Source organism: Clupea harengus, chromosome 21, assembly GCF_900700415.2.
Source record: "Clupea harengus chromosome 21, Ch_v2.0.2, whole genome shotgun sequence".
Lineage (NCBI taxonomy): Eukaryota > Metazoa > Chordata > Actinopteri > Clupeiformes > Clupeidae > Clupea > Clupea harengus.
The window spans coordinates 6287209-6311312 of record NC_045172.1 but is presented as its reverse complement, the minus strand read 5'-3'; the positions used below and the strand labels follow the sequence as shown (position 1 = coordinate 6311312).

At 43.7% G+C, this 24104-nt stretch overlaps 2 protein-coding genes across 2 annotated transcripts in view; both read left to right on the top strand.

Annotated features, from left to right (window-relative positions):
- Positions 1–3897: 3897 nt before the first annotated feature.
- LOC105903172 (histidine ammonia-lyase-like) lies at positions 3898–14953 on the top strand. The gene is made up of 21 exons (XM_031558449.2): positions 3898–4060; positions 5168–5397; positions 5738–5786; positions 7146–7176; positions 7757–7831; positions 8262–8334; positions 8455–8521; positions 8707–8744; positions 8920–9045; positions 9897–10036; positions 10218–10265; positions 10880–11027; positions 11400–11495; positions 11753–11805; positions 11913–11993; positions 12400–12465; positions 12849–13014; positions 13280–13414; positions 13615–13723; positions 13812–13881; positions 14284–14953. The coding sequence occupies exons 2-21, from the start codon at positions 5172–5174 to the stop codon at positions 14347–14349; spliced, it is 1863 nt and encodes a 620-aa protein (XP_031414309.1). The 5' UTR covers positions 3898–4060; positions 5168–5171; the 3' UTR covers positions 14350–14953.
- Positions 14954–15345: 392 nt separating this feature from the next.
- The window catches only part of fbxo18 (F-box DNA helicase 1), a 12790-nt gene continuing 4031 nt past the window's right edge, over positions 15346–24104 (top strand). Inside the window, exons 1-15 of the mRNA XM_031558448.2 lie at positions 15346–15690; positions 16197–16358; positions 16841–17466; positions 17741–17868; positions 19227–19398; positions 19856–20046; positions 20258–20335; positions 20513–20604; positions 21107–21275; positions 21605–21824; positions 22143–22230; positions 22623–22709; positions 22925–23061; positions 23211–23307; positions 23594–23721. Of these exons, the coding sequence (XP_031414308.1) occupies positions 15672–15690; positions 16197–16358; positions 16841–17466; positions 17741–17868; positions 19227–19398; positions 19856–20046; positions 20258–20335; positions 20513–20604; positions 21107–21275; positions 21605–21824; positions 22143–22230; positions 22623–22709; positions 22925–23061; positions 23211–23307; positions 23594–23721 (2394 nt within the window). The 5' untranslated portion in view covers positions 15346–15671. The remainder of the gene's footprint in view (positions 15691–16196; positions 16359–16840; positions 17467–17740; positions 17869–19226; positions 19399–19855; positions 20047–20257; positions 20336–20512; positions 20605–21106; positions 21276–21604; positions 21825–22142; positions 22231–22622; positions 22710–22924; positions 23062–23210; positions 23308–23593; positions 23722–24104) is intronic.

The window sequence follows — 24104 nt, the reverse complement described above, 5'->3', positions numbered from 1 at the left end:
AAAAACTTTCGCCGATATCTCCGTACGGGAGATGGGTTAGGTGCTCAAATTTCCTGGGATCAAAGAGGACGTTAGTATGCATGTGCAAACTAAAAATCACGTCTCAGGATTGCTGCGCATGCAAGTTATTTCGGGTGTATCCTGTACCCATGTCTCAACTGTACTCAGTCTAACCACTACGATAGCCAAACGCGTTAGTAAAACATTCCACGAAAGTTCTCCAGCGTTTAAATTAAACGTTGAAGAACGCTGGTCTCCATGAGAACTTTTGTGCATGTTCAAAAATGTATTTTCGGACCAGCGTTCTCCGCCGATCACAGACGATTACTGACGATTACAGCGTTCACCAGCTTTCACACAGCGCTCTTCTGGCGCTATACCAGCGACCATGGACGATTACCAACGTTTCCTCTAACGTCATAGAACATTGACCAGAACGTTATGGTGTGACGGGGCCTTCAGTGCAAGAAGCGAACTGTGAAACACACTGTGAAACCTATGAAAAGTGACAGTGGTATATAGAAATACAGACCGCGTTAGCCACTTCACGATCGCGATTTTCTTTCATTCCAATTCTTGGATGTAGGATTTCCCTCCCTTTGTAGAAACCTGTTGAATGGATACATTTGGTCTAGGAAGTCCTAATTGTTTTGTTGTCAATTTATCTTCATTAGTACGCCGACTAAAAAGGAGTTTCTGTCAAAGAGCGAATCGAGTTGTTGCACTGAACAGGAGCCATCTTGACAGAATATGTCTCTGTCGAAGCTGTATGACGTTCTTATAGGCTTTTACGTCCATTACTTATGACACGGCATGGAGGGGCGAGCCCTCCCAGAAGCCATAGAGAATGCATTGAGAGCTCTGTTTTGTGAAAAAAATTGATTTAACATGGGAGTCAATGGGAGAGGTCTGGGGCGATTTTCATTTTGCCCCAAATCGCCCAGAAGGGGCGGGGCCATTTGAAGCACGACTTTTGCCTTGACTGCCTGGTTGTTACCTGATTGGACAATGACATTCAAAGGCAGATCAGACGGTCTAGTGGTAGAATCCAACAGAAAAAAATATAACATTTACATTAGCATTTAGTCATTTAGCAGACGCTTTTATCAAGCGACTTACAAGGAAATTGCATTTATACATCAGGATTTTTTTTTTCCCCTGTAGGCAGTGCGTCGCCCCAATCGCCCTTCCTTTTTCTTACAAACACAGATTACATCAACCACAAAAGGAACTTCCTTTTTTCTTACACAGACCTGAACGGTGAATTTGCCATGTCAGTGCCCTGGTGTTCTCTCTCATTTCTGCTTAGTATCAGCTTGCCTAATTCGTGAGCCTGTCGACCGAAAAAAAAAAAAACGCTGCAATAGGTGCCCCTTACGTGACCTCGCAACAACTAGGCCTACATGGAGAATGGATAGGTCTACAAAAATAACTAATGATAATAAACCATGTGAATTAAAAAAGATAAAAAGATTTTTTTTAAACTCGGCTACGATGTGAATAATCTGACGGGCCAAAATAAATCGCTGGCAGGCCAGAATTGGCCCGGGGGCCGCCTGTTGCCGACCCATGGCATAATGTGCCAGATAACCAGACCGAGCTCTCCCAACACTTCTCTCCATGTCAAGATGGAGATAGTAGGTGGCAGGGCCGGAGTGGGGCCACTTTTCAGCCCGGGAATTTCAGGCCCAAGACCGGCCCACTTTTTCCATGGTAGTGGAAATTGTATAAATGAAGCAACAGTTCAGCTCTTACTATCCTGTAGTTTTCTCTTTATTAATACCATGGTTCAACAAATAATGTAAAGGTTAAATAATAATCCACTTAAGCTGAGAAGTTAACAAAAAATATTCCACTATTCCACAAGGATAGGTTGATAAATTAACAAAAGCAGAAATAAATAAATAAAGCATTTGAAACGTATGCCACTCTTCAACAAAGAGGCATATTGAACTTATGTTTACAGTTCAACTCACAGTACAGAAGTTACATTGCGAATAGCACCAACAGCATCTACAGCATCAGTAACCGCCTAAGCAGTGCACTGGTTTCAGCCACTTTATCTATAATAACTGTGTCGTTGCTAATAGACATGAGGATTTCCTTCTCTGTGCACATTAACATGAAAGCCTCCAAATGGTCCTGACTCAATGAGCTTCGTAGCCTATTCTTCACAAATTTTAAGGTTGAGAAGCTTCTCTCACATGCAACCTGTGTGATGGACAAAGTCAACAGAAACTTATATGCTAACCCAATGACATGATAAGCATCTGTGAGGAGGTTGTACAGTGAGAGTAGCCATTAAATGGACACAAATGGCACAGTTTTTGCAGGAGGAACAGGTCCTGCTTTCAAGCTCCATCTCTGGTAATATTTTGCTTGCGAATAGGTTGACAACGCTACAACGATATTAACCAACGCTACAACGTTAGCCTAATAGTTACGTTGCTAATCATTAGGCCTATGTCTCTCTTTACCAGTTGCCACTTGTGTTTGTCCTCTTGAAAATAAATCGGTAAGCTTACAACATTTGGCAGCATCCTCCTCCAATGCCTTTCTTTTTTCCAACCTGGCTTTTTCAGCCCCTCTTCCTCCCATCCATCCTCTCTGACGCATATCGTTGGGGTAGGGCCGGCCCAGCTATCGGTATTCTGAGAAAACTTTTTGGAAAAGACGGTCTATGGACCCAACCAACTCTATTTGGGAGGGGAGAACTCCCTCGCATGGTACAACCCATGCAGAGGCTGCGGTGTCAGAATGCGGAACGTGTGTAGCCTACTTTAGGAGAAGATGGACTAACGTGACAAATGTCAAAAAATAAAATTCTCGACCGGCCCAGAAGTGAAGTGGCCCACCGGGAACTCTCCCGATTCTACCGATTACCCACCCCGGGCCTGGTAGGTGGCCTCTAGGAATTATGTACCAGTCCCAAAACCAATCACGAGGGGCATATGCAAAAACCTGTGAATAATTAGCTTTAAAAACACATGTAAATCATTAGATGCTGATGAAGGTGTCCTGCTGTTAAACATTACCAGGATAAGTGTCACACCACAGTGTTGTTGTATAAAAAAGTGTTGATACTGAGATAAAACTGTTAATGTGCTATGTAATAAAATGTGCTATGTGATAAATTGTAGAGGCCTGAGATTTACACCATCCCTCTTTTTCACTGAGGTTTCACATGTTTGTAATATTAGTTAATCTAGTTTATTTTCCATTCATGTTTTAATTCTGTCTTATTCATTTCTATATTAAATTATTTGTATTGGATTTCATACATTCAGCTGCACACCCATTGACAGACACACATTAACCTTTGTTCATTTTCATTCATTTTGCAGAGATCAGTTCATTTGGAAACATTGCATAAGCATAAGGTGTCAGATAACCAGACCGAGCTTTCCCAACACTTCTCTCCATGCCGGCAGACACATAGGTCGTTGTGTCTGCCCATCTTCACAGCTTCACTGAAGATAGTAGGTGGCCTCTAGGAATTAGGTACCAGTCCCAAAACCAATCACGAGGGGCATATGCAAAAACCTGTGAATAATTAGCTTTAAAAATACACCACCAAAAATACAATGTTAAACATTACCAGGCTAGGTGTCACACCGCAGAGTTGTTGTAGAAAAGTGTTGATACTAGTAAAACTATTAATGAGTCTATGTATGCTTGGCTTTCTGCTAGTCTTATTTCACTGACAGTGATGCATACCAAGGAGTGCAGGTGACAAGAAATGGGCCTTGCTAGCTAGAAGTGTGTGCAGAGTGTCACCAACAGAGATGAGGCTAACTTCCTCTAATCATAAAAAGTACCCAGTGCGCTGACAAGGGTTGAGGTTAGAGAACCAGATTAGAGCAGTTTTGAGACCTGTGTATGATTGTTCACACGTATGCAAATGATGGTTTCCTCTGAACTTTGGGCGTGTGCTCTGAGAACTTGTTAAATAGCTCTCCCGGAGCTCTGCGAATTAAAGTGCCTATTGTTACAGAGACACTGAGATACCTTCTGGAATATTCCTAGCGTTTTTTTCCCAGAAAGAGAATTCCCTTACCAGGTAAGTTATGGTGCTGCTGATTTCATGGGATACGACTGAAATCAGCCCGTGAAATGCCTGTGCATGGACATTTATTCTGGCTGAATTTGGGTCTTACCTTTATTTGTCAATGAGATTGTTTCACTGCTGATGACTTGACTTTCCTATTTGTTTAATGTCTGTTGTGAAAAAGCTTAACTTGAATCATTGTTCAAACAATATGCATGCTTTATGTTTAGGGGAGGTTATACTGAACTAAAGATAAATCATAGTGTAGAGGGGAACCTTTGTAAACATTAGTTTCAAATTCAGATATTTCAGATGTAATTATGTTCTTGTTGCTTCTAAAACCTTGGGATATATTGATTTTAAGAAATAGTCAAATAACTCTTGCAAAGTATGTAATGTCAAACTGTCATTTGTGAGCAGAGTCCGTTGCTCCCGTCAAATTCTTTGAGCCCGATATTAGACATTTTTCTGATTGAGAGGGACATTTGTCAGATAAATGTATCTACTAGGGCTGAACGATTTGGGAAAATAATGTAATTGCGATTTTTTTTTTCTCCCCAATATTGCGATATGCGATTTTTTTATTTTATTCTCTTTTTTTCCCCAACAAAACGTAATGAATTATTTAAATATGACCAACACAATATTAAATACATTTAGTGTAAAATATTCTTTCCCACATTTTACATTTTTATTTAACTGCTCATTACAGAAACAAGAACAACAAATCGGTGGCTTTGCCACTGTGCATTTAAGTCATTTAAACAAAGTCTTTATAAGTATAAACACAAGGCATGCACTTTTTAAAACACTGTGCGCAAAATGTACCATCTTAAGATTTTTTTTATTTATTTATTTTTTAGACCACATTGTAATCGCGCACGTTGTGGTTAGAAAATCGCGTTCTCATATCGCGATTTTAATCGCAAATGCAATTGATCGTTCAGCCCTAGTATCTACCCACCCCCAACCATCAATACCCCCTCTGTATGTCTCACTTTGAGTTTTTCTCTCTCTGCTCTATCTCTCTGTTCTTTTGGTCTTATTGTTGTTCTCCTTTTCTTTTTCTTTCTTATCCAATCTCTATATTTCTCTCTCTACCTCCTTCTCTCTCCACAGTATCATGTCCCAGGTCAGTATTCGTGTGGGCGGTGAGTGGGTGGTGAAGATGTGTGGCGACGGGAACCAAACCCTACGGAAATTGGGACAGAGTTGCGCTCATCCCTCTAAAACCAAGGGTGGCGCTGATCAGCCCAGTTTCTGGGTCAGGAGGTGTGCTGATGGTGCACTGCTGGATCTGGACAAGCCAATCGGAAAAGTGCTACGCAACAATGACTTCGTTGACCTTGGTAACTGAACCGATCCGTACATCCACAGCTGCATACTTAAAATCGAATTAGTATGCAAAGACAGATAAAGAATTAAGCAATTAGTCTTAAGATTCATTGCTTGGGGCTTACATTAAAACTGATATGGAATGCCAAGACAGTTATTAGTATACCAAAAAGACACAGAGTGAAGAAAGTCTCCAAATCAGCCTTCAGATTCACTGCATGGGGCATGCATTCATTCCATTCATTAATTTAATTAATTTCATTCATTGCATGTGACAGAACTAAGATGGGCATACTCTCTGATGGGTGACAGGGTGTGTTTCTCTTAACTAAGAGGGGTGCTCCTCTTTTGCAGTGATGGACGGGGACTGCTGGTCACCACCAATTGGTCCCGTGTTTGCTTGGTATCCTTTTATGCAGTATTCAGATCCTTTACTAAGTAAAAGTATGCCAACATGGCATGTAGCAATACTCCATTACAAGTAAAAGTCGTGCATGAAAAATCCTACTTAAATCCAACTTAAAAGTACATGTAGTACAAGTACAAGATTAGCAGCAAAATGTAGTTAGAGTGTTAAAGTAAATGTACTGGCTCGTCCCTTTGACTGATATATTATTATATATGTGATCAAGATTATTAGTACAGTCAGGTTTGAAATAAGAGCACAGTCGCAGATGCAGTTTAAACTTCAATTCCTTGGTCTTTAATAACTGAGAAGTAATCAACAGAGAATATACTCTTTTCAGAAAGGCAATAAACAAATAGCTTCACACTTAAGTAACTTCGAATGCCTATGGATTCAGTCCATTCAGAAATATTCAGAACATAGTCCAATAATCAAGGTCACAAGGCAGTCCAGGATCAGAGCACAAACATCAAACAGTGTAGCAAAGTTTTTCAAGTGGACAAGGCAAGGGAAAGATCAAAAGACAGGCAGGGTTCGATACCGTGAGTAAGAGAGAGAGAGAGTCCAGGCAAACAATCCAAATCGTAATTCGTAATTTGTAGTCAGGGTATCCAGATCCAGAGTATCCACTTCCAAGTGGCAAACAAGTGTTTCAAGACAAAGGGCTAATAGCATGAGAACATGAATGAAATGAGCATTGACAAACAGCGTCCTGTTGCTTTTAAAGTCTGGTCGAGCCGGCCTCACGCCGCCTCCTTTGTGCCCTCTGCTGTCTTGGAGGGCACGCTGTGTCTTGGATCGTGACAAATACTGAAGCATCAGTTACACGAGTTACTGTTGTAGGTGCTGGAGGTAGAGCTAGTTTGAACTACTCCATATACAGTTTTACATACAGGGACACCAGATGAATCTGAGTGGGTGTGAGATGATTAGTGGGAGAGTAAAGAAGAAAACACAAAGTTCTAATACACAGAAAATGTTTTTGTTCAGTTTTTTTATTTCAATCTTTAACAATATGTTGTATTTTAAAAGCTTGTTGCATCATCCATTGTCTAAAATCTTCATCTAGAAGCTGTCAAAGAAATGTAGTAGAGTAGAAGGTAATATTTTTCACTAAACTGTAGAGGAGTGGAAGTATAAAGTAGCATAAAACAGAAATACTCAAGTAAAGTACAAGTACCTCAAAATTTTACTTTTGTGCAGTAGTTCAGTAAATTGTTCTTAAGTAAAGTACTTGAGTAAATGTACGTAGTTACTTTCCACTACTGCTGTAATGCCTTGTGTCACTAGTTGGTGGTGATCTTCTTTGATCTCCATCATCTTTGCTGCACCTTTTTTTCCTTCACCAATATGTAGTGGGCAAACAGAATGGAAGGAACCAACAGAGGTGTGTGCTTCATTCATTCATTCATTCATTCATTCATCCATTCATCCATCCATTCATGCATGCATGCATTCATTCACTAATCCACTAATTCCTTCATCCATTCATTCTTGCATTCATTCATTCACACATTTATTTCATCCCACATTTATTCCATTATTCATTCACTCATTCACTCTTATATTACACAATAAAATAAAAGTCAGTCATTCACTCATTCATTAATTCACTCATTCCCCTGTCCACCTTTGTGCTGATGGCAAGACACTGTTCTTCTGTGTGAATGTTTTCAGCCAGGACATGAGGGTGAAGGGCTTTTTGATGCCTTGTGTCTCCTTAGCTATCTGACATCTTAAGATTATTTATACTCAAGCATCAGTGTGTAAGCAGCGTGTTACTGTTGTAGCTGCTGGAGGTGGAGCTGGTTTGAACTACTTCATGTACAGTTTTACATACAGGGACACCAGATGAAGCTGAGGCGTTGTGAAATGATTACTCCTCAGCTTCAAACCTACACTGAACTACCATATTCTGTATGATTACTGTGCCATTTTGAGTTGTTCTGCTGTTCGGACTCTTGTAGTACATTGCCCTGGATGGGGAAAGCCTGACCACGTGCGACCTGGTCCGATTGGGAAAAGGCCTTCTCAAGATTAAGGTAACATACTGGATGATCAGCCAAGCAAATGTGATGTCAGTCAGCATGACACTTGGAGTTTACTCATTTTGCGTACACCTAAAGCTAGGGCCTATAATGGCAATATGTTTTATTAGGTGTTAACATGTCATGTGTGTGAGGGATAATGAAGAAGGACCATGAATTCTTGGTGTGGTTGTTATCCTATATCACATTGATCACACCACTTCAACACTATGTGTTACTATGTGCAGTGCAGTCATAGCAACAAGGGATAAACATGTGCAACTCAAGCCAGGACATTGTTATAAGACTGCTGCTCTCCTAAATGTGGATATCAACTCAAAACATTAACCATGTGCTTGTGTGCTCGTGTGTGTGTGTGTGTGTGTGTGTGTGTGTGTGTGTGTGTGTGTGTGTGTGTGTGTGTGTGTGCACGCACATATCTTAGCTCACAGAGAAGGCTATAAAGAAAGTCAACGATGCCAGGGATGTCATTGAGTTAATCATCAAGGAGAACCGAGGTGAGACACACACCAAACACTCACACAGTGTCTGATCCACACCTCAACACACACAAAGTCACGTTGGGTTGCACCTGTCTTTGGAGCCAGTGGCTGACCTGTGTCATTTTGACCCTACAGTCGTCTATGGAATAAACACTGGCTTTGGGAGGTTTGCTCAGACCGCCATCTCAAATAATCAACTCAAGTGAGTTTAGAATTAACCAATCAAGTTGTGTGTGCAAAGTTAAGTGGTTTTGTTGATTGCGTTGTCTTTTAATTGTAACACAGTTACACAGTATTACAATTCGCTAACTAATAAATGTGTGTGTGCCTGTGTTTATGTTTGTGTTTGTGTGTGTATGTCCATGCATGTGTATGTTTGGTTTTCAGGGAACTTCAGGATAACCTGATCCGTTCTCACAGTGCTGGTAATTCATCAACTTCTGTTCTCTGTCTTGAAGATTATTGTCAACTGGAAAAGATAATAGTTGTACTTCACGTGTTTGCATTTGGGCATCTTTGCCTATACGTGTGTGGGTACATCTGTATGTGTGTACGCGCGCTTTTATGTCTGTATGCGTGCGTGTGTATGTGTGTCTATAGGTGTGGGTAACCCTCTGAGTCCTGAAAGAACCCGCATGCTCCTCGCTGTCAGGATCAACGTACTGGCTAAAGGATTCAGCGGCGTTTCCATGGAAACTCTCCAGGCCACAGTAGCGGCCTTCAATGGTGAGCTAAGAAATAACTCTTTTTGAGCTGTAGGTATTAAAACAACATACACACACTCGAACATAAGATATTTCTCTTTGTTACATTTGTCATCACTGTGTATTGAAAGAGTTGAAAATCAGAATCACCACCTTATAATCAGAATGAGGGTTTAAAGCAGCAATAAGGAGTTTTTGGCTTGGAGCTCCCCCTAGGGGCGAAACCTGTTGAAATTTGCTTTCCTCGTTTATGACAAACTAGCGAGTCAACAACTTTGCTGACACAGTCAAACATCAAGCAAGTGCAAGACAAGACAAAGCAGGACAGCAAATAAACTACTCACTAATCCAGCAGAAAGATGGCTAGCTCTGAATCGAAATCGCTACCCGATCCTAGTCGCGCATGCTCAAACACAAAGGACCGGGCGGCTCCAGAAATCCTACAGACCGCAGTCATTTCCCTACAGACCCCGATGGCAATGGCGGAGAGGCCATTCTCCAAATTAAAAGTAATTGTAGTGGCACAATTTTTTTCAAGCTGTTTTAAGGTAGAACTGTTACATAGTGTTAGGTAACGCCAAAACATTGCGTTCACGCAATACAGATGCATACGGCCGCAACTGTGTCTTCAAAGTATACTTGTTTTGCTGTTGCGGACACATCACTTAAGTGCACAAACACAATCACTCAATCACTGTGTTTGAAATAATATCTCTACTTCGTATGAATCTACAGCAGAGATCGTCATTTTTTTATAGGTCTATAATTTTCTCCTCATAACCGTTTACTCCTCTGTTTAAATAGCAATAGCTGATAATCAGAACTGCCCAGATAAGAGTGTGTTTGTATGTGTCTGTGTGTTTGTGTGTGTAGCATCCTGCCTGTCGTGGGTGCCTGAGCAGGGTACCGTGGGGGCGTGTGGAGACCTGGCTCCTCTTGCCCACCTGGCACAGGGGCTGATGGGAGAAGGGCTCATGTGGTCTCCACAGAGCGGCTGGGCCGACGCCACAGCGGTGGGTACCCCTCACTCATGTCAAATATCAGTATTCGTATCACCTAACCCAAGTGTGTAACAACAAAAGTATTTATCTCTCTCTCTCTCTCCATTGTCAAAGTAAATATCTATTTAACATGGAGTATGATGTAGATAGGAGACAAAATCAACAAGAGTGTGTATGTTGTCTCCACGCACAGGTGTTGCAAGGCCACGGTCTGACTCCCATCACCCTGAAGGCTAAAGAGGTAACGAGAGGAGATCTTATTGACACTTGCTGTGTGTGTGTGTGTGTGTGTGTGTGCGTGTGTGTGTGTGTGTGTGTGTGTGTGTGTGTGTGGCTGTGTGTGGCTGTGTGTGTGGCTGTGTGTGTGTGTGTGTGTGTGTGTGTCTGTGTGTGTGTGTGTGTGTGGCTGTGTGTGTGTGTATGTGTACGTATGGCTGTAGATCTCATTGACCTTTTTGATGAGAAATGGAACAGATCTTGTGGTAATAATTACAATAGGAATTATAGCAGTAGTAAGAGTGGCACTTTTATAAATACTCTCATCTCCCTGCTCTCACTCTCTTTCAATCCTTTCTTTGAGTGCCCAAAGAGATCAAAATGAATTAATGCAATCACAGAAAACGATACCTTTGCAATACATTGACAATCACATTATGCTCTACCTCAGTCAATATATAGTCTCTGGTGTTGTTTCTTCAGGGCATTAATGTGGTTAGATGGCTAATTTATTTGTCTCTCTCTCTCTCCCTCTCACGTACACACACACACACTCTCACACACACACACACACACACACACACACACACACACACACACACACACACACACACACACTTCTGGTGTTGTTGTCCCCAGGGCCTCGCTCTGATCAATGGGGCCCAGATGATCTCGTCTCTGGGTTCGGAGGCCTTGGAGAGAGCTCAGGCCATCGCCCGCCAAGCTGACATCATCGCAGCTCTCACCCTCGAGTCGCTCAAAGGGACTCCCAAAGCTTTTGACAAGGGTACGCACTAATTCTCAGCTGTCTGCCTGCCTGCCTGTCTGTCTGACTACATGTTTATCTGTCTTTCTATCTATATGCTCATTTGTGTGTATATGTCTGCCTATCTCCCTTGTAGTCCACTTTTGTTGAACTCTGAATGATTGTGAGTGTGTGTGTGTGTGTGTGTGTGTGTGTGTGTGTGTGTGTGTGTGTGTGTGTGTGGTTGTGTGTGTGTGTGTATGTTTGTGTGTGTGTGGTTGTGTCTGTGTGTGTGTGTGTGTGTGTGTGTGTGTGTGTGTGTGTGTGTGTGTGTGTGTGTGTGTGTGTGTGTGTGTGTGTGTGTGTGTGTGTGTGTGTGTGTTAGTGTGTAACATCTTCTCTGTTCATTCTCAGATATCCATGCTTCGAAGCCTCAGCCAGGTCAGATTGAGGTGGCCTTCCGCATGCGCTCTGTGCTGCCCTCTGACCTCTACTCCTCTGAGATCACAGGTGAGTGTACACACACACACACACACACACACACACACACACACACACACACACACACACACACACACACACACACACACATTCTCTCTCACTTACATATTCTCCTTTATACACACACAAACACACATACATGGAAGACATAAAATATGTGCTACCACACAGCATACTCACCTGCACATACATGGAAGGATAAAGACGTGTGGGTGTGTGTGCGTGTGCGTGTATGTGTAAACATCTATTCTATATGTCTTCTACAGGGGGGTCATATGACCGGGTCCAGGATGCATACACACTACGCTGCTGTCCTCAGGTAGGAACACACACCTTGCTTGCATACACACACACACAGACACAAAACCTCACCCACACACACACATTCTGACACATACTAATGTCATCTCTGTACATGTGTAACAGGTGCATGGAATTGCAAATGACACCATTGACTTCGTCAAGAAGATCCTGACCACTGAGCTCAACAGTGCTACAGACAATCCGGTAGACCAACTCATGCCCTTACCACTCTACCTCCAACTACATCAACCCATACATGGCCCTTACCACTCTACCTCCAACTACATCAACCCATACATGGCCCTTACCACTCTACCTCCAACTACATCAACCCATACATGGCCCTTACCATTCTACCTCCAACTACATCAACCCATACATGGCCCTTACCACTCTACCTCCAACTACATCAACCCATACATGGCCCTTACCACTCTACCTCCAACCACATTAACTCATACATGGTCCCTTTACATCTCCACCTTATGAAGCACTACAGCTACCCACAGCTGATCCTGTTACATCTGCACATATTTCCTCTGGGTACTTGTGTTCTTTGTGTTATGGCACACATTTAGGCTTAAATGTTAAACTGTACCAACTCCTCCAGCTGGTGTTTGCTGAGAGAGGGATTACTATCTCTGGAGGAAACTTTCATGGGGAATATCCAGCAAAGGTAATATATTTTATACTTCATAGTAGGCTAATCTGCTCTCACTCTCTCACTCTCTCTCTCTCTCTCTCTCTCTCTCTCTCACACACACAACACACAACACACACACACACACAGATAGAGAGAGAGACACACACACACATACACTTTCAAATACAAATACAGAAACTAATGTAGTTAATTTACACAAAAGATTAAAAAACCTTTTTCTTCTTTACTGGCACAAAATACTAATTTTCTCTTCCTTTCTCCTAACACACACACACACACACACACATATATGCATGCATGCTTGCTCACGCACACACACACACACACACACACACACACACACACACACACATACACACACATACACACACACACACACACACACACACACACAGGCTATGGATTTCCTGGCTATAGGGGTGCATGAGTTGGCCAACATCAGTGAGCGTCGCATTGAGAGACTGTGCAACCCTTCCCTCAGTGAGCTGCCTGCATTCCTGGTCAAAGAGGGCGGCATCAACTCTGGCTTCATGATTGCACACTGTACCGCTGCAGCACTAGGTGTGTGTGTGTGTGTGTGTGTGAACATGAAAAGTTAATATAACGACAAAAAAAGCCTCAGTGTGTGTGCACACTTACTTATGCATTTATACATAAATGTTTCTAAGCCATATAGGTCTGTTTGTGTGTGTGTGTGTGTGTGTGTGTGTGTGTGTGTGTGTGTGTGTGTGTGTGTGTGTGTGTGTGTGTGTGTGTGTGTGTGTGTTTGTGGGAGTGTAGACATGATTTGTAAATGTGTAAATTGTGTGTGTAATTGTCTTTTCAGTTTCAGAGAATAAGGTGCTGTGTCACCCCTCCTCTGTGGACTCTCTGTCCACCAGCGCAGGCACAGAGGACCATGTCTCCATGGGGGGGTGGGCAGCACGCAAGGCCCTCAGAGTAGTGCAGCACGTGGAGCAGGGTAAGAACCCACTAGAGAGAGAGAGAGAGAGAGAGAGACCAAGAGGGAGAGAGAGAGAGCATTTTATCTAAAAAAAGATTACATTTCACTCAACATGATCTCTAAGTCTTATTCAGAGAGCTGTTTGTGATGGTAGTGTTTTTTACAGAACCAATGTAGTGTAATGTAGCTGCTAACTATTCTGATATGTTATGTCTCAGTGTTGGCCATTGAGCTGCTGGCTGCCTGTCAGGCCCTGGAGTTCCGTCGCCCTCAGAAGACCACACCCCCCCTGGAGCAGGTGCACAAGTTGGTCCGGTCTGTAGTCAGGTAAGAGAGGAATGGAAACAGCTTGACAGCTTACCCACAGTCTGTATGGAGCAACAGACACTTTAAAGAAGAGCTGTTTTCCCATCAGGCCTTGGGACAAGGATCGAGCCATGAGCCCTGACATTGAAGCTGCACACAAGCTCCTGTTGGAGGAAAAGGTAAAGCAGTCTCTCTATCTCGCTCTCTCTCTCTTCCTCCTCCAACCTTTCACATGCTTGACCTTGACACACACATGATGCTAGTCTCTCTGGCTCAGTACTCTTCCAACCCCTATCCCCACCCTCCCTGCCCCTGTTAGCATAGCTTCATTTGTTTCTCATATACTCCCGCTACATTGAACATCTCTACCACCTCTATTATCTCTCTCTGTCTTCTAGAAATGAAGCATGCTCCTCTTTCTCTCACTCCCTTTACTTTAGGGTCATGAGCCTCATTCTTTCTGTTTCTTTCTCTCATACATCATTTTTAGTTTTACTCATGTTAACCATCTGACCTTAGAATCAGCTGTCAGGCATCATGGCCTACCTCTGTTTTTGACATTAGAACTTTGACCTTTGCAGGTGTGGGAGGCTGTGAGGCCATATGTGGAGAAGTACAGGCAGATGGAACAGAAGACAGCTCTGTGAACACCCATAATCCTTTGCATGTGGATACTGACTTCCAAGGCCTCCGTGATGACCAGTCATGCCAGTCGGTGGCAGCCTTGTCCAGTTACCACGTTAAAGCAGCAAAGTATTTAGTCAAAACCACCCTAGACCATTCATATATTTTGCACAACATTAGGCGTGAATCATCTAAAGATTTGTTGAAAAATGTAATCAAAAGAATTTTAACATCTGAATTATTTTCAAAATTACGAGCCAATTAAATTGTACAGCATGTTCTGTATTGACTGTATGGCAACTATCTTGTGATGTAAATGTCCAAACTTTGTGAAACTTGGTAGACATCAGGACTTTCCTTGGAAGTATGCCAAATTATGTGCAGTTTTATCAATAGGGGGCGCTATGACTGAACTCAAGAACTGCTCACGCCAAAAAGTCCAAACTTCAAACGTGCTTTAACGCTTTTACATTTGTTAATCCCCAGTGATCACCGCTGCGACTATATCTAATGGATTATTTTTAACATTTTGACAACGGTAGCTAAATGTGGTGAACAAAGTAGCTTATTTCTTATTTGCAATTAGTGCAACTATGCAAAACTGTGCTATTAAAATGTTACCGTTAATTTGCTGTGTTTGTTTTTGTGTATGGTCCTGATTATGTTTGTGTGTGTGTGCCTCTGTGTGACCATGTGTGTGTCATGTGTAAAATGTATATAGCCTACCACTCAACATAAATAAGTGCAATAGACTAAGCTCGATAGATCCATTCCCATCTGATTCTGACACTCATCTGATTCCCTTCACTTATCAACTCTACCTTGACTAGCTCATTCAAATGGAGGGTTTTCCACAGTGAGGACTATCAAATCAATAAGCTGAGAGTAGGAAATCACTACACACCCTTTAACAAACCCAAAGTGTACACTGATACAGCGACTTTATTAGGGCATCAACATGATCCTCAGTGCTGCCTGCCATCAACTCCATCTGGGCATGAGGAACTTTCAACATTTTCTCCACAACTCTGCTCTATGGTTAAAGAATAACTGAATATATATTTCCTCTTTTTCATTTTCTGTACCACTGCCAACATTTTACTGATTAATAGTTCAAAGAATAACAGTAACTGTATGTTTACACAACAACCCCAGCACCATTAGCTAGCTACCTCAACAAACAGACCCCCGCCATGAGTTCAAACTCGCAGGAAATTACGTCACTAGCAAACAACACACAGACACAGGGAAGACAGCGAGTAGTATGGGCTACACACGATTCCAAATTCTGTGGAGCGACTGATCAAACGTTAACCCTGCAAACAGCCAACGACAGAATGCAAACATGGAATCTGCAAATAAAGGTAATCGTCAAAACACAAGGCGTTCCGAAATTAACCTTAGTAACCAATGGAATACTTCTCTTGAGATGTAAAAGTTCATCCAACTATGTCAAGTATGTTCTTCCAACTATGTCCGCTATAACATTTCACTTTAGCTTTTGTTTGTTTTGTCATTGTTGAAAACGAAACCAAAGTTTTAGGTCATACTGTAAAATATACACAAAGGGGTTTTATGTTTCGTTTCCTGTGGCAAATCATGCGAACTAGCTAACATTACTGCAACCTCTTGCTAGCTAGCCGTACTGACTGACAAACTTGAACAGACTATCAAGCAACCTTCTGTAGCCTGTTTAGCAAATCAGCATTAGCATAGGTGGTATATTGTTTTTCAAACCCTGCTGTCCCTCACACGTATTCGTCCCATTGTGGTTGATGTTCACAGTGAGATTCAAACTGGCAGTCGTAAAGGTACACCGTAATAGCTAGTTACCAACTTCAGTACGTGAACGTGATTTGTTTTCATTTAGGTAAAGCAAAGCGGAGACATCTGAACTCATCTGCGTGCGTTGGTTTGGGTCAGAGTAGAGATGGGGCTCAACCTCTCACCGAACCCATAATGGTCCCTCGGAGCAGCAAGGACCCCAACCGTGGACTATACCCCAGAAGCCCCACTAAGAGACGAAGACAAGGTATGTGGGAAGACAGCCAAACATGAAATGCGCCGCGTTCTTACTGCTGCTTTTAATACACATGACTGCTGTCTGTACAAAGTACAAAGTAATGTAGCCTACCTATGCACCTGAACTGTTGTACCATTTCATGGTTGTGGCTGGACGTTGCCTAATTCAGATGTAAAGGACTGCTGCATGTGTGTGTTGGCTCCTCTGATGGCTTCATTAAGTGGCACTGAAAAACACTATAAGTAAATCAAAGACTCACTGGGATAGGTTAAATCCTCCACAAAGAAGCTCTAAAGGCTATAGTTTTCCTCTTAGAATATGAGATTGTAGCCTATTTTATGACATATTTGCATTTCCTCTGTTGTGACAAGATGGTTGTCCTCTGTGTTGGTTACTATGCAATGGATTTGTGTGTCAGACACCGTCACTGTAGTGTGTCAGATACTATAATAAATGTCGGGAGATATTCATTTGGAGATTTGCTTTCCCAGCCCCAGATGGCGCTGGCCACCAGAAAGACATCACCCAGTTTTTCCCTGTCACTGGTGTTGTGAGGGTCAGCCCCCAGAAATCAGTCACCCCGAACAGAGAGGAGAAAGATGGGAGGGCCGAGGAGGTGGTGAAACCCTTGAAGATCAAACAGGAGGTGACATCGGAGGAGGAGACGACCCCTGTTAAACTAAAAATGGCGATTAAAGAAGAGATTAAGGACGAGGAGATGGACTACATGGAAGGGATTACAGAGGACATGTTTTGGGGAGATGATGACTTTGAGCGCGAGGGTCTTACCCCCTCAAAGACAGACAATCCAAATCTGGACAGAGGCGCCGGCTGCAGCAGCTGGGGGGCACAGCCGCCTCTCAGCGCCCCGGCCTCCCGGAGGCTCAAACTGGAGGATGAAGATTTGGATGGCGAGGGAGACCCCGCCGAGCCTCTCCCTGACTCGCTGTTTGGGCTGCTGGGGGTGCGCGAGGGGCTGCTGGAGCCCCAGGGACGCCTCCAGGACCTGCCTGGGGAGGTGCTGACGCAGGTGTTCAGCCTGCTGCCCGCCGCCGACCTCTACGGGACCATCCAGCGCGTCTGCAGAACTTGGAGGAACATAGTCACTGACCCAAAGGTGAGGGGGAGGGATTATTAATGTCAGGTCAGGGGCGGAAGGGTGGTCCTAGACTCAGGGGAAAGTCATAATGAAATTCACATATATCACAATACATCCCCCATCACATTATAACCTTTATAAACATTATATAGAATGATGATGTTAGGGAACTTGACTCAAATGTCATGGGTGAATGAAAACGTGAGGCGGCTTCTACAGCTTTATAAATAATACTTCTTTTGATGTCCTGTTCAGTTCTGTAATAATGATCTTTGTCGGTCTGTGCTTGTAGTTCGTGCCATGGAAGAAGCTGTACTACCGCTACCAGCGGCGTGAGTCAACAGCAGTCAAGGAGCTGGAGGCCATCTTGAGGGAAAACCACCTGATTAAAGATGAACTCAGCCTGGTCAACATGTTCCGGTACGCTAGAGGATTTGCTGCTGTAGTTAGACTGGTTTCTATAGCAACAACATATACCTGTGAAAATGCATAACTGACACTACGTTTCTTAAACAGATAAAAGTGTCTGTTAAATGACTAGATGTAAAAGATTCTTTACACACTGTAGCTGGATGTGTTAGTATAAAGTCTCGGTCACCCACTGGTCTTACTGTAGGCTCTGGGGCAACTAAAAGTCATTACTTTGGCCGTTTATGCAGGGCATCTGCATGCAGCCTAGGTGTAGGCAGGCCCGGCATCTGGTGGGGGCAACCGGGGAAGTTGCCCCAGGCCCAGCCCAGGAGGGGGGGCAGGAGAGTGAGTGATCCTCACTCATAAATGTTGGCCTTTTTTTGGTGTAATATTTGTTGTTGCGTTATTTGGTTTGAAGACATGATGCTTGCTGTCAATTCATTGATCTTTTTACTACAACATTTAGCCTAAACAACATGTCCCCCTATTATATTGCAAAATTGTTTGGTCTGAGGTTACATTAGGGCGTACCAGAGAATTGGCCGTATGTAAATTCGCCCACACCCCTTTATTTACAAAATTGTCTTATGAGCAAATAGAAAATAGGGGGGGGAAAGAGGGCATTATACAGGCAAGCTACGTTTCTAAAACAAGACAGACATGCTGAGGCATCAAAAGAGCAAGTGGGGACATTGCGGTCGATAGGTTTGCTCCTTATCATGTACACTGTACAGGTTAACGTTAGCTAGCTGGCTAGCCACTACAGTAGGTTATTTGTAACTTTAAGTGGTTATCTACCAGCTGGCTAAATAAAAACAGCTAGCCAATTAAAGTACATTTGAAACTTATACAAAAATATTTGTGCTCTACGGTGTCTCAAGACAGATTGATGGTTTGGCACTGCTTCCAATAATCTTGGCCGATGTTTTAATTGGATCACTTCGCCTACATGTGACATTGTCACCAGACTTTAGATTTTAAAAGTGATACTGGAAAACCCCATCATTTTGACATTTGCTAACTTAAAGTTTAGAAGTGATTATTATCTTAGGCAAGGCTATTAATGTGAGATGATTTCATACAAGCATGAATTTAGAATTTGAACGTTTTTGAATGAGAGTCAAGTTGACGTAGCAGTAAAGCATGGCGTCGAATATTTTACGCCGGTTGGGGTTGGGGGCGTGGCCTGTTGACATGGTCCCAGGCCCAAGCATCATGCACACTGGACGTGTGTGTGTGAGTGACTGAGTGGGTGTGAGAGAGAGAGAGAATGCTAAGCAATTAACTGGGTGGGCCAAGTATGACTACTCTCAACATCACAACCTAGGGTGTATGATTTCATGTGTGTGTTCTCGTTCGTTCTGCAGGTACATGTCTGGCTTTAAGCACAGTAAGCGTGTGGATCTGGAGTGTGTGCTGCAGAGTGTGAGCACACACCGCCTCTACCCCCAAGCACTCGCCTGCATCACGTACCTCAAGTCAGCTCAGCCGCCCTCCAGACTGGAGTGTGTCATGAATGCTGTTCCAAGCATCACTGGGGTGAGTAGACACGCACACACACACACACACACGCACACACACAAACACACGCGCACACACACATACACGCACACACATACACACACATACACGCACACATACACAACTGTGAGTACACACATAAACACAATTGATATCTGCACTATTATGCCATATGGACCATTATTGATGTGTGTGTTCTCTAACGTCCTGCATGTAGTACTTCATTCATTACTCCTGATATATGTAACAGCATGCGCATACTCACAGATAACACACCGGAGCTCGAACGAATTTTCCAGCTCACACATATTCACAGAACACACACACATATTCACAGAAAACACACACGAACATTTGATGAATTGCTGCCCTATGACCCCTTGAAGGACCATTTTTGTATTCATGTGTGTGTGTGTGTGTGTGTGTGTGTGTGTTTCATGTATGTACATGTGTGTTTGTGTGCGTGTGTGTTTAGGGGCCGAGTCCATGGTGTGTGATGGCAGTGATGCTGTTGCTGGCAGAGGGGGTGGGGGATGTGTTGGAGCTGGTGCGTCTGCTGCGGCGCACTGACTGCCTGCTGTCACCAGAGGGCGTGAGTGAGTACCTCTGGGCCGTCGCCACCCTGCTGCTCGCCATGAAGGACAAGGGAGAGTACGTCTGTGGCAGGTGAGTGTGTGTGCAGTGTGTGTGTGTGCGTGCCTGTATGCGGGCATGTGTGGGGGGCCTCTGTGCGTGCGGGCCTCTGTGTGTGTGTGTGCATGAGTGTGTGTGTGCGTGCGTGTGTGTGAGCATGAATGTGTGTGGGAGGAGCAAACATCAGTGTAAAAGTGTTTGTTAATTATGGCCTGATCTCTTTCCACTCCACTCTCTGCTGCAGGTTACACTATAATATCTACTATGTGCTGCAGATGTTGGAGAATGCACCGCTCACTCTTAACACAAATACCTCACCTGGGTAGGTGAAACATTATTCATGCATGCACACACACATGTACACGCAAATACACTTTCTATATTTCTTTCTCTCTCTCTCTTCCTTCTCTCACACACACACACACACACTCACACTCACACTCACACTCACACTCACACACAGACAGACTCATCAACCGTGATTTCCTTGTATCTCCAGGGTGTCGGATGTGCGGGTGACCCACGAGCAGCAGGTCATCCTCAGCCATGACATCCAGCCAAATCATGTGGTCAAAATCATGGCCTTCGCAGGTGAGGGAGCAGAACTGCATAAGTACACAGCCATGCTCACACTCAAACACGCTCAAGCCAATAACACAAGCACTCAAAACAAAGATGTTTTGAAATGAACACTGTCACATTTTATAGCAATCAAACATGCCATCTTGCTCTCACATAACACTCCTACTGTGATTTACACAGTAGAAAGAAAAGATGTACACACATTACAAAACTGGGGAGACCATTTTCCTGAAACTCTGTTTAGCTGCAATATAAATGGTTATCATTTATTGTCTGATTCATATTTATGTTTTCATATTTTAGATTTTAATAATGCTATGAGCCTGGCTATAAAGGCAACAAAAAGAGTTACTTAGCAAATCAGACATAGCATTACTGTCATTATTTAAAAAAGGAGAATGTTTTACTGTGTAACTTTTGTGTAACAATATGCTTCCCTCTATTTTATGTATGATTATTTTAGTATTCATATATTTTTGTATTATATTCCTTGGAATATGTTTTCTGTCAGGCACTGGAAAGACAACTACTCTGGTGCAGTACGCACGCCTGCGGCCACACATGCGGTTTCTCTACGTGGCCTTCAACAAGTCTGTGCAAACACACGCCCAGGGCAGCTTCCCATCCAACGTCCAGTGCAAGACCATCCACTCCATGGCCTTCAGCGCTGTGGGAAGGAGGTCAGGCTCCCATTCCCAGAATGCCCATGGGTTCTGTTCCTGTGGAGCATACCTGCCTGTCAAATTGATCAATTAGTATAGTTTGGACTTTTGTCCTTTTATACTTAAAAACGTCTGGTTACTATGGCACCAAAAAACATTACTGTCAGACAAAGGTTAACTGAGCATTTTTATAAAGAGAATGTTTTTACAAGGTATAACATGTATACAAATATTTGGCTGTCGAAAAGGTGTTCTGTTTTCTAATAGTGTGTGTGTGTGTGTGTGTGTGTGTGTGTGTGTGTGTGTGTGTGTGTGTGTGTGTGTGTCCGTGCTTGCTCTCTTTTCAGGTACCAGCAGCTGAAGAAGCTCTCTGCCGCTCTCAAGCCCTTCTCGGTGGCCTGGGTGCTTCCCAAAGGCTGGGGGGGCTTCGTCTACGCCAAGGTGGTCAGCCAGACAGTCAACAACTTCTGTGCCTCGCGGGACGAGCGCGTCATGAGCCAGCACGTGCCCTCTGAGTACCGCAACCAGCGCGGCGTCATGGAGCACCCCGACGAAGAGAAGAGAACGGTGAGGAGATGGCACGTCTTCATCGTGACCCCCATGTGACCCTTGACCCGTTTCCTAACCTTGATCCTGACTTAAGAGATCCTGTCCACCCAACCTTGCCCTTGACCACCTCCTCAGTGCTTACAGTTGAGCGCATTTGCATTTGAAATAAATGTAGATTAATTGAACTCGCTGTATAGCCAGATTTACCAGTTCAGAGGTGTAGGTACTTTGGTTCGGTAATTTGGCTGACCATTAGAACTGGTGGGAGGTCGTTTCATACTGTTGTAGAGATGGAAGTCTTCATTCTGTGTTTTTGTCCTTTTCTTGTGGCTACAGATGTTCGCAAGCTTGGCACAGAATATCTGGAACAAGATGGCCGAACTGACGCCCACCAGAGAGACGGCACATCATATGACCCATGACGGTATGCATAGCAGCACCCTCACTTCCTGCTCCCTGTGCTGTGTGGGTGTGTGTGTGTGTGTGTGTGTGTGTCTGTGTGCATGTTTGTGTACGTATGTGTGTAATGTACATATGAAGCGTAAATACACACATGAACCCTGAGCATGTTCTCTTTATGCGTGTGTGAGATTGACACACGGGTGTGTGAGTGTGAGATTGATACACGGGTGTGTTTTTAATCAACCCTCAGCATGTTCTCTCTGTGTGTGTGAGATTGATACACGGGTGTGTGAGTGTGAGATTGATACACGGGTGTGTTTTTAATCAACCCTCAGCATGTTCTCTCTGTGTGTGTGAGATTGATACACGGGTGTGTGAGTGTGAGATTGATACACGGGTGTGTTTGTAATCCAGGTTACTTAAAGCTATGGCAGCTACAGAAGCCTTCCCTGGAAGGGTATGACGTCATCTTCATAGATGAGGCCCAGGACTGCACTCCAGGTACCCCGCTGCTGATCCTGTCCACCTTAACACCATTGCCCAGTCAGACGTTAGTGTGGTTCAACTCTAGCCGTCTGCTTGGGGAGGTCACATTAGTGTGGTGATTCACATTGGTACTCTGTTGGTCTTTACTGTTGGTCCTCTGAGTGTAATTGTGTCCTGCTCTGTCGTGTGTGTGTGTGTGTGCGCGTGTGTGTGTGTGTGTGTGAGATCAGCCATCATGGACATCATGCTGTCCCAGTCGTGTGGTAAGATCCTTGTGGGCGACCCTCACCAGCAGATCTACACCTTCAGAGGAGCAGTCAATGCACTCTATACTGTTCCCCACACACACCTCTTCTACCTCACACAGGTACGTACACACACACACACACACACACACACACACCTTCAGAGGAGCAGCCAGCGCACTCTACACTGTCCCCACACACACCTGTACACCTGTACTCACACAAGTACACATACACACATACATCCCTGTGTGTGATTTGTGTGTTTTAGAGTTTCCGGTTTGGACCTGAGATCGCTTTTGTTGGAGCCACTATACTTCATGTGTGTAAAGGAGTGAAGAGGACCCTGGTGGGAACACTTCAAAAAGGTAGTGCTCTCTCTCTCTGTCTCTCTTTTTCTCTCTCTCTCTCTCTCTCTCTCTCTCTCTATCTGTCTCTCTGTCTCTCAGACACACACAATACTATATATACTCTTACACATAGCTCAAATTGACATGTACTAACACAGAAATACTGTTCCTAGAAGGTTTCTGCACCTTGGTGGAGAATGGAAGGTTTCAAACCTGGACTTGCTAACTTGTTTACTGGTTATGATTACGGTAGTATTCACACTGTGTGTGTGTGTGTGTGTGTGTGTGTGTGTGTTTCTGCCAGGGAATGTGTGTGGCACTGGCCAGACTGAGGGTAAAGTGGCCATCCTGTCCCGCTGTAATGTGTCCGTGTTCAGCGAAGCTGTCAGGCTCACTGATACCAACCCGCAGTGCAGACTGCACATCGTAGGGGTGAGTCAAACACATACATACACACACACACACACACACACACACACACACACACACACACACACACACACCTTGTCGTTGTGTGTGTGTGTGTGTGTGTGTGTGTGTGTGTGTGTGTGTGGTAAATTACCTGTGTGTGTCTCTGGTGTGTGTGTGTGTGTGTGTGTGTGTGTGTGTGTGTGTGTGTGTGTGTGTGTGGTAAATTACCTGTGTGTGTGTGTGTGTGTGTGTGTGTGTGTGTGTGTGTGTGTGTGTGGTAAATTACCTATGTGTGTCTCTGGTGTGTGTGTGTGTGTGTGTGTGTGTGTGTGTGTGGTAAATTACCTATGTGTGTCTCTGGTGTGTGTGTATGTGTGTGTGTGGTAAATTACCTATGTGTGTGT

Excerpts from the sequence above, each read along its gene's own strand:
- LOC105903172 (XM_031558449.2), top strand. The coding sequence starts at position 5,172 with ATGTCCCAGGTCAGTATTCGTGTGGGCGGTGAGTGGGTGGTGAAGATG. Across the intron at positions 7,177-7,756 it reads AATGGAAGGAACCAACAGAG|TACATTGCCCTGGATGGGGA; the intron begins GTGTGTGCTTCA and ends GGACTCTTGTAG. Across the intron at positions 9,046-9,896 it reads CACAGTAGCGGCCTTCAATG|CATCCTGCCTGTCGTGGGTG; the intron begins GTGAGCTAAGAA and ends TTGTGTGTGTAG.